The sequence below is a fragment of the Didymella exigua genome, assembly GCF_010094145.1.
Source record: "Didymella exigua CBS 183.55 unplaced genomic scaffold M421scaffold_31, whole genome shotgun sequence".
Taxonomy (NCBI): Eukaryota; Fungi; Ascomycota; class Dothideomycetes; order Pleosporales; family Didymellaceae; genus Didymella; species Didymella exigua.
Genome location: NW_022984805.1, coordinates 187,941 through 196,848, shown reverse-complemented (window position 1 = coordinate 196,848; position 8,908 = coordinate 187,941). Strand labels below are relative to the sequence as shown.

The following is an 8,908-nucleotide window of genomic DNA, read 5'->3' as shown; positions in this document are numbered from 1 at the left end:
GCATAGCGTATACTGCCGCGCTGATTGGAGATCCAGAGGCTTTCGAAGCCTTCATCCAACTCACACAGTACTACACCAAGGTCTGCCCCCGGTAGCTCACGTGGTGCTGCGACAGCAGCAAACAGCCGTACTCTCTTCTTACCCTCCCTCTAACCCTCCCTCTCCCTCTCCCCCACTTCTCTAGCACTTACCTGCTTCGGGCACTTACCTGCCTTGGAACACACACGAGGGATTCACCCTGATGTACACGAACTGCTCAGTCTCCCCAACTGGAAGGGGAGCTGTAGCTCCGATATGGTAGCAATACCCGCGCAGGCAAGAAATGCTTTCTAAGGTAGTGTGCTAGCACTGTAATTCCATAGCTTAGCACGTCGTATATGCCCTTTGGGAGGCGAGATGGTGGACTTGATCCCCATCAACTAGACGTAAAATGAATACCAACCAACCAACCAACCTCTCCAGCCAGAGGTGATACTTAAACGATTCAATCAGCCAGCTCAATCAGGCCAATCAAGCGATAGCGACTCCTCAGCCTTGAGCGCTTCTGACTAGCGGAAAACTGAGCGCCTTATACGCTAGGTAGTAGGTGATAGGAGTAATCTATAAGCTTAAAAGCTTAGCTGAGTCTTCCACTCTATCTTAGTTTAAAAAACGCTAATTAAACACGAGGCTTAAGGCCTCATGCAGGCTCTTATTAATAAGAGGCAGCGTAGAAAGCGAGGCAAGGCTCTCCCTCTAGAAGCAGGCGAGGAGTATCACGGTGGCGCTATATTCTGGTCCCCAAGGAAGGTGAAGGAGGCACGTGATTGCCAGCACCAACAAGAGCTTGAAGAGGAGCAACTACAACACCAGAAGGCTGAGACAGCTCGCGTACGTGAGGAGCAGAGGCAGGAGAAGCTTAGGAAAGTTGAGGCAAGGCGTGCAGCAAGAGCAGCAGCTTAATTAATAAGGCAAGAGGAGAAGGCTCGTAAGGCTGCTGATTGAGCCTCACGACAGGCAGCTTGTAGGACTCAACAACGACTCAAGCAAGCTCAAAAAACTGCCTAAAGAGGCAAGACAACACGCTCTAAGGCAGCTACTAAGGCAGGTTCTAAAAAGAGAGTAGCTACGCAGCCTCAGGGTGGTGGTCAGGCCTCAGGTGCTGTAGCAGGCCCACCACCATCTCAATCACGACACGGCCGAGCAATCAAGCTCCCAGCTAAATATAGATAGCTGCATATATAAATTAATACCTATAGAACTTAATCCTAAAAAATATCGCGATTACAGCTATTGTACGTAGCTTAATAGCTTCATATTAGGGTGTTGATTTTGGTCATTGGATCGATGGTTACGCCGTCCCGATGGTTACGCCGTCCGCCTCGGTATAAGTTCTAGTTAGAAAGTAGACTCCCACGCCTTATAGAATAGGTGGAAGAAGTCGCTCTTATGCACCCCCAACAAGCCTTGGCTATTGTGAAGGTGCGATACAGCGGCGGCAGAGTACTGAGTAGCAAGAGGAGCAAACAGCACTACGTCGAGCGGCTGAAGCACATGTGTAGCGTGTGGAGGAAAGATTAGTAGCAGAATCCGGTGGCGATCGCAGTAATCGATGAAAGCCATCGTCAAATGAGAGCCGTGGCCATCGACAATGAGCAATCGCCAGCTTCTGCGCGCTTTCTTCTTGGTGTAGCAGTCAAACAGCTGCTCAACCCACGCTAATCCTACACTGTTGTTTGTCCAGCCTGAGGGAGTTGCAGTGACAAAGACGCTGTGTTTTCCTTCTTCTATATCCTCCACCTATGTACTCTGTATAGTGTTGTCGGCGCCCGTAAAAATGATGCCTGGAGGCAGAGCACTCCCGTCAGCGCACACGCTTGCCAGCAGTGTCACCCACTCTCTGTTGCCATCCTGTAGCGCTTGTGTAACTTTTCCTTGCTCAAATGAGTGCTTAGAGAACACGCGCTTGCTCCTTCCAATAAGGCCTATAGCAAAGCCTTTCTCGTCCATATTGTACGTGTTGCAGGGCAGGATGTTGTATTTTTTAATTGCAGAGTACAGCGTATCAAAATAGCGCTTGTACTTATCCTCTGATGAGGCGTAGTGGCGCTGGCGATCTATAGCGTGGCTCCATTTCTATAGGAGAGTCTCAGTGTGACGGTGCAGGAAGTCAGACACCTAGGTGTTGCTAACGCTCTTGTGAGCAAGTTTGGACGCAAAATTTTGTATTATTTGCCTTTTAGGTGCTAGGTGACGCTCTGTGAGGTCTTCTATATAAGCAGCAAGCTTATATTCCTGTTCTGTTGTGAGTTTTTGTAGTTGTTAATAGGCGTCTGCACGCGACGTGGTTACGCCTCTTGCCCTCTGCAACACTGTTAATCGCGACACATTTATCACATCAGCAACTTCCTGGTACGAAAATGATCTGTCTAAGCTTGCTGCGCGTGCCTTTTTAATAGCTAGGGAAACAGAGTCCATTTGGTGGAGTTATGGTGTTGAGGATTTTGGGATGTTTTGGTGATCGCGTGCATGAGCCCGAGCCGTGCACGAGCCCGGCGGACACGGTATCTGGAAACCCACCAACGGACAATCGACGAAGGTACCTCGCAGTTAGGCCTACACACAAGCGGTCAAAAAGAAATAGAGCAGGAATTTTGGGACATCGTTGGTGATGATAGATCTACGTATGGTCCCTCCAAGGAACGCGGCTCGAGTAAACGCAATTCGAAGATGTGTGCTCCTCAACTCGGCGTCGTGGACTGAGCAATTGTTGTCCATTGCGCGCACGTGAACAGCGGCGAAGACGCGTCATTTGCGGCGGCGATGCGCGCCCGTACTGACCAACTCTACACCGTTTCCCCCTTCCCTGCTTACCTATTCTTACATTTTGTAATGTTTATTTCCCTTCTAGAACGCTGAGATCGGTGACATTTCGCACCTGCACTCAGATGCACCGCCGAACAAACCTGCTTGTGGAGCGTTGACAACGCTCGCAGCACCATGACCATCGTCTTCTCCTCCCTTGTACGCCCTGCGATATTACGACGGCCTTCGACCGACCCACACGTAGCAACAGGCTCACGGCCATCAGATTGTAACGATGCTGCAGAAGAGACCAATTTGCGCAATCTCAACGACTCCCTGCAAGCCTTAACACATATCTTTCCAGATGTTCAGCCTGAGGTCTTCCGGGAAATGCTAGCTTCCTTTAGCGAAGAAAGCCGGCTGCAAGTCATAACAGAGGCACTTCTGAAGCATGGCGATAAATGGGTCCGGGGGCGTCACAGGATGCCAGCAGAGCAGGAAGAGCAAAGGGAGACGGCGCACAAGTACAAGTACCGCGAGCGAGACACCGGCAAAGATACCCGTGGCAAACCTCTGGTGCTTGAGGACACATTTCGCTCAAAGTCCTACAAGGAAGCGGCACAGCAGGCGCTGTATCAGGAATTCAAGGGCCTGAGCCATTCGACAATCAGGGCTGTGCTGGCAGAGTTCAACTGGAGCTACACGCATGCACGGCCAACGCTTCTCGGCTTATCGAGCAAGAGCTGGAGGTCGAGCATCACGAACTTCCTTATGCGCCGAAAAGCGCCATCTGCGAATGACCACCCGCTGGTGCTGTGGACAGCTTCAGACGCAAGGACCGGCCGCCCACGCGCTCCGCTACTTGTTAAGACCAAGGACGGTGAGCTGAATCGAGAGCTATACGAGAACCTCATAGTACCTGAGTTGGCTAGGCAGCGCAGCGAGCAGCTACGACAGGACTTAGACTTGGCATGGAAGTTGCACGAAGAGGAGGCCGCTCGAGAGGGCGAAATGTACGATTGCGAGTGTTGTTTCATACCAAATACTCTGGAGCAGATGTCTACTTGTGACATCGACGGTCACTATATCTGCTTCCGCTGCATTCGACACGCCATTAGCGCTGCGCTGTACGATCAGGGCTGGGCACGCAACATCAATACGGAGCTATGCACACTCAAATGCATAGCACCCATGAACGATGCAGACTGTCAGGGATGCATACCGCTTGATTTCGTTCGCCGTGCATTGCTGGAGGAGAAAGACGGTGATGACAACGTCACAAAACTTCATGAACGCTTCAACAACGAGGCGCTTATCAAATCGCAGCTACCACTAGCTCGTTGCCCATTCTGTTCGTACGCTGAATTGGATGACTTCGCCCTTGCGAATGCAGAACTACTCGCAAACCTTCGACTCAAGCCCAGGCCTCTCGTTCTGGCATCGCTCACGTCCGTCCCGCTCCTCGAATTAATTTGTTTCAAAGCCGCTCAAACCATCGTCTTCCTCCTCGTCCTACTCTACGCCTCCCTCGCGCTCCTCTTCCGCATTCCAATCATCGCGCCCTTCCAGTCTGCCCTTCGCCGAATCCACCTCAAGCGTCGAGGTCTCCGCTTCCAGTGCTTCTCGCCAACCTGCGGCCGCGCATCCTGCTTATCCTGCTCCGCATCCTGGCACGACCCGCACACCTGCTACTCCTCGCAGCTTACATCTCTCCGCCTGACGCTAGAGCGCGCAACAACCGATGCGGTGAAACGCACCTGTCCGCAGTGTAATCTTGGTTTCGTCAAGTCAGAAGGTTGCAACAAGCTCGTCTGCTTGTGCGGATACTCGATGTGCTACGTTTGCCGACAGGGCTTGGCTGAAGAGGGATATCACCACTTCTGTCAGCACTTCCGCGAGAGGCCTGGCGAGACGTGCAGGGAGTGCAGTAAGTGCGATTTGTACCGGGTCGAGGATGAAGAGAGGGTGATGAAGCGGGCGAAGGAGGCAGCTGAGGCAGAGTGGTGGGAGAATCAGGGCGAGGGTGCACAGAAGGGGTTGAAGAATGAGGTTGGTAAGGGAAAGAGGAATGGTGTGTTTGGGGCTAAGAAGAGAGATTGGGAAGGACGGATTGAAAGGGTCCTAGAGACTTTACTAGTGTGATAGATTTGCATTTCTTATGGCGTTCGTAGGCGAGGATGAGAGATACCCGATATTTGCACTTTCACATTAACTACTCACATATAGTATGTTGTAATCATTCTGCAGGTTTTCTTTAGAAACTGGACCCTACTCTTGGGAAGTATCCCCGTCAAAACGCAACAAAAATAGTCGTTTAAGCTTTGGAGGACGTGAGCGGTTGCATCCACCAAGACACAATCTGTCTTCAAATGTTGATTCTTCGAACAAGCCACCTAGGTCCCTCGAAAACAACTTACAAGAACCCTTGGTTTGGACATTAGCCCTAAAATTCTTTATGAGGTTTCGGCTTTCTTTCCTTCGAACATTGCACCTCGTAGCCGCCTCGTCACGTGGATCAGTTGAAGAGTGCGACAAATCTAAATATGCTGTGGCCATCTGTGGAACTGAATATGTCTCGGGGCCACAAGTCTCTCACATTTTTCCCATGAGTTTTCTGGATCAGAACCGGTGGACTGCAACCTCATATATAAAAGCCTGCACGCGAAGAGGCACATGGGACAAGACGCTGCACAGCATCCTAATCTCCCTCATAAATCTCTCGAAACGCTTCTTGTAGAGAGACACAACACCAACATGTGTATGAGCCCTTGTGCTAAAATTGAAGCGGGCCGCGTACATGGTGCAGTATCTTCTTTCGCTTGTACTAAAAAGACAAGTTCTTCTACTGACTTCAGTGTACACCTTACCAACAATGCGTCAGAGTACATCCAGGAGTGGCCTTTGCCGATCGCATGTGCGGAATAGCTAGAGGACTTCCACAATTCTGGAACTGCATCAACATGACTACAATATCAACTTGAGCAGCACGAATATCTGAGCTCTTTATTTGGATACCAAGACTGCTTGTGTACCTTTGATCACCTCATTTTGTCCTTGGATCTCCGAAACGTGCTCGCACTATCGCTCATGGCTTTCTTCCTCCTCAGGCTTGAACTGTCAACGCATGTTCAACCCTCACCGAAGACTCGAAGCTATGTCGATATGTGCTTCTCCACTCTGACCTCGTCAGTATCTCATTGAAAAAAACGACACGATCGTAACATATCTTTCCCCGTGCTTTGTCAAGTACAAATATCTCTTGCCTGTGACACTTCTCTTCTGTAAAGACGCGCCCCTTCATGAATCGTCAGTGTTAATGAACGTGCCTTGTGGCTTGTGCCTCTCTGAACGATATGCTTCTTGCTCCACGTCAGAACAAAACGCAATAGTGGACAAGTTTGATCCAAGGGCTATTCTGGTGCCGCACGTGGGCACACTTCTGCTCCATTTTCCAAGAAATTCGACACCAGCAAGGGATGCGATGTCTGATTCCTGGTAACCTCATAGCGACCGTTCTACTAGGCTATGCTTGTCTTCTCAAGATCAGACTGATTATCAGGCTTGTGTTTCTTACTCGTAGTGGCATGCCATGACATCTAGCAATCATCAATTTGCTTGTGAAATTGGAGATAGAACATTTGATCACAATTTGTGGCCTCCAGAGACGATCATTACCGATGGCTTATTGACCGCCATATGCTCCTGGCAAATTCAGCTCCAGTACGTTCCCCACTTCCCTTTTCCGCTTATAACATTCACAAACTCTCTCGCCACAACCCTGCTTGTCTGCTCGCTTGGATGAAGAGCATCGAACCACTCGAAGCTATCAGGGCTCGCATTCAACGTGCAATTCTGTCCGGTGACCGTTGCACACGTCTTGCTCGTTCCGGTCACATTGAGCGGCGCAGTACCATTGAGGTACTGGGAAGGATTGGAGTGAATGTCAGTCATAAGACCGTTGACGTTGTAGCTAGCAAAATGAGCGTCCGGGTACTTCTTCGAGACGAGAGCGGCAAAGGGCGTGCGGTACTCGTACACGATATTCAAAGCTGCGACGGTATTCTGCATACGGTAGTGCACATCGGTTTGGTTGCGGCCGTCTGCAGGCCAGAACTGGGTTGCTGTGAGGCCGCCTTGAGAGGGCAGCTGGTATTGAGGAAGGAGTTCGAGGGGCGCCAGGTTTAGGAGAACAAAGTAGCGGCCGCCATTGTTGTACAAGCCATCGACGGTATTGTAGACGCAGTTGATATAGTCCGAGACAGTCTTATTGGGGCGCTGCGAGTTGGTGATGAATGCCTTATTGCCCAAATCCTGTGAAATTAGTATCCAACCCAGATAAGCGAGAAATGGAAACTCACGTTGGTACCGATCCAGATTGCGTAGGCAGTCGTATCTTGTGAGCCGGTAAAGAATGGCTTGCCTGTGGATGGCGAAACGTACTTCGAGTCTGCAATGAAAGCGGGCAATTCGTAGCCTTCAATGTCTGGGAAGTTAGATGTAGGTGATAGCGCGCGGGGAGTGATATTGTTAGAACACACAGCGCCCGAGACCGCGTAATTGTAAAGCTTCGCTGAGGAGTAAATGCTGGCATAGCGCGCCCAAGAAAGACCACCCGAGGCAGTCGCTAGACCCTAGGAGCTGTGAGTAGCTTGTTCTTGTCTCAGCTCCTAGCAGACTTACAACAGGCTGATCCCATCCTACTGGGGGTGCTGAGCCATTGTTTTGGATGAAGTACCCAAGACGGTTCTCGTCCGTATACGAATCCCCAAAGGTGACCAAAGTCTTAATTTTACCCTCTTTCCATACCTGACCTGAGTGTCCGGCTTGTATAGGAGTGAAGGCTGCAGCGGCGGCGAGCAGTTGAAGCAAGATCGTATAGACCATGTTGAGGAGGAACAATTGCCACACTCTAGGCTTTGGTGTCTAAACCTACGGGTATTTATACTGCAGCCATCACGGCCACTAACAAATTTGACACGGGGCCGCCAGACTTTGTTTCCGCCGGCACATATCCCGAGGCTGTTAGCAGGTAATCTACAGTCGACTAGGGCTGGTATCGTGGAGAACCGAGGGGATAATTGAGGGGTTAGCGACGCGGAAGGAGCTGGGAATGATGTCTTGCGCGGTAGCTATGCCTTTCTGGCTGTAGTCGTCTGGAGAACAGCCTAATACACTCAGGCACCGCCATGACGTGAAATTGCGTGAACTGTACGCTGAACCGTTGGGGACTAAGGAACGCTTCCATTGCCAAAGTGTTCCGTGATGGAATTATTGGCTGTCTGGTCAATGACAGCTCGTGGTGACAGGGACGTTCTCGAATTAGACCGAGAATGTTTTGTGCTGAACTACGACAATATTGGAAAGCACAGCAAGCCAGGTATCAGACGCAAACTTGTACGAAGTGGCAGCTCACGCTCTACTTTTGCTAGAGATGCGCTGCTGTTTGCGAGTAATAGAACCCACAAGCAATACCGGTACCGTGCCCGTGCGCGAAACGAGCCAGTTCGCGGGTCGAGCCACCCCGCTATGATTGTGATGTAACTGTCTCAAGTTCAACCCGCTATAACGTACTCCACAAGCGAGCTGGCCACCCAAGCGAGCTGGCCACTTTTGCCAAGACCACACCGAACTTCACTCTCCCTGTAATGCCTCAACGCAACAACGTAAAAAAGCCTTTAAATAAAACACATATACAGCTTGCCCTCTAGGCTATCTAGCAAGACGCGACACTAAGCGTGCAACGCGCTGCAGCAATATACTAGGTCTCTTAAAGCACCCTAGGCACGCGCCTTACTAGAACCTCTTCATAACGCAATTGCAAGCCCAACATGATGAGGATAACTAGTACTAAGGAGGAGGTGATTGTCTAGCATGTATTGAAGCTAGACGAGCGAGGATACCCACCCCAGCTTGCTGATGTGGAGGATATAGCCAATTCTCTACTTGCTGAGTGCCACTAGCCCTATGTTGGCAAGAACTAGGCTGCCAACTTTGTTAAACGTTAGCTAGAGCTTAAAGTTAAATTTAATTATAAGTATAACTATAAGAGAGCTCTATATAAGGATCCTAAGGTAATTAGGGACTAGTTCTAACTAGTAGAGAATACTAAAGCTAAGTATAGTAT

At 50.2% G+C, this 8,908-nt stretch overlaps 4 protein-coding genes across 4 annotated transcripts; 2 read left to right on the top strand and 2 right to left on the bottom strand.

Moving 5' to 3' along the window:
* The first annotated feature begins 614 nt into the window (after window positions 1-614).
* M421DRAFT_400317 (uncharacterized protein) lies at window positions 615-1,256 on the top strand. Its single transcript, XM_033590197.1, has one exon. The coding sequence runs from the start codon at window positions 682-684 to the stop codon at window positions 940-942; it is 261 nt and encodes an 86-aa protein (XP_033445477.1). The 5' UTR covers window positions 615-681; the 3' UTR covers window positions 943-1,256.
* Window positions 1,257-2,288: 1,032 nt separating this feature from the next.
* Window positions 2,289-2,513, bottom strand: M421DRAFT_424025 (uncharacterized protein). The gene has a single exon (XM_033593625.1). It carries the CDS (start codon window positions 2,455-2,457, stop codon window positions 2,302-2,304), a length of 156 nt encoding a protein of 51 aa, XP_033445476.1. The 5' UTR covers window positions 2,458-2,513; the 3' UTR covers window positions 2,289-2,301.
* A 466-nt stretch (window positions 2,514-2,979) lies between these two features.
* On the top strand, window positions 2,980-5,042 carry M421DRAFT_94858 (uncharacterized protein; the record flags this gene model as incomplete). The annotated part of the gene is made up of 2 exons (XM_033598244.1): window positions 2,980-4,855; window positions 5,011-5,042. The coding sequence occupies 2 exons, from the start codon at window positions 2,980-2,982 to the stop codon at window positions 5,040-5,042; spliced, it is 1,908 nt and encodes a 635-aa protein (XP_033445475.1).
* Window positions 5,043-6,429: 1,387 nt separating this feature from the next.
* Window positions 6,430-7,844, bottom strand: M421DRAFT_424023 (carbohydrate esterase family 16 protein). The gene is made up of 3 exons (XM_033593624.1): window positions 7,465-7,844; window positions 7,143-7,415; window positions 6,430-7,095 (listed from the first exon to the last, which is right to left on the bottom strand). Exons 1-3 carry the CDS (start codon window positions 7,666-7,668, stop codon window positions 6,496-6,498), a joined length of 1,077 nt encoding a protein of 358 aa, XP_033445474.1. The 5' UTR covers window positions 7,669-7,844; the 3' UTR covers window positions 6,430-6,495.
* Between the last annotated feature and the right edge of the window lie 1,064 nt (window positions 7,845-8,908).

What these genes read in the sequence shown, in the direction of transcription:
- M421DRAFT_400317 (XM_033590197.1), top strand. Translation starts at nt 682, where the DNA reads ATGCAGGCTCTTATTAATAAGAGGCAGCGTAGAAAGCGAGGCAAGGCT.
- M421DRAFT_424025 (XM_033593625.1), bottom strand. Translation starts at nt 2,457, where the DNA reads ATGGACTCTGTTTCCCTAGCTATTAAAAAGGCACGCGCAGCAAGCTTA.
- M421DRAFT_424023 (XM_033593624.1), bottom strand. Translation starts at nt 7,668, where the DNA reads ATGGTCTATACGATCTTGCTTCAACTGCTCGCCGCCGCTGCAGCCTTC. An exon ending in TAGGATGGGATCAGCCTGTT is followed by an intron (nt 7,416 to 7,464) that starts GTAAGTCTGCTA and finishes CACAGCTCCTAG; the next exon opens with GGTCTAGCGACTGCCTCGGG. An exon ending in CAATCTGGATCGGTACCAAC is followed by an intron (nt 7,096 to 7,142) that starts GTGAGTTTCCAT and finishes CTAATTTCACAG; the next exon opens with GATTTGGGCAATAAGGCATT.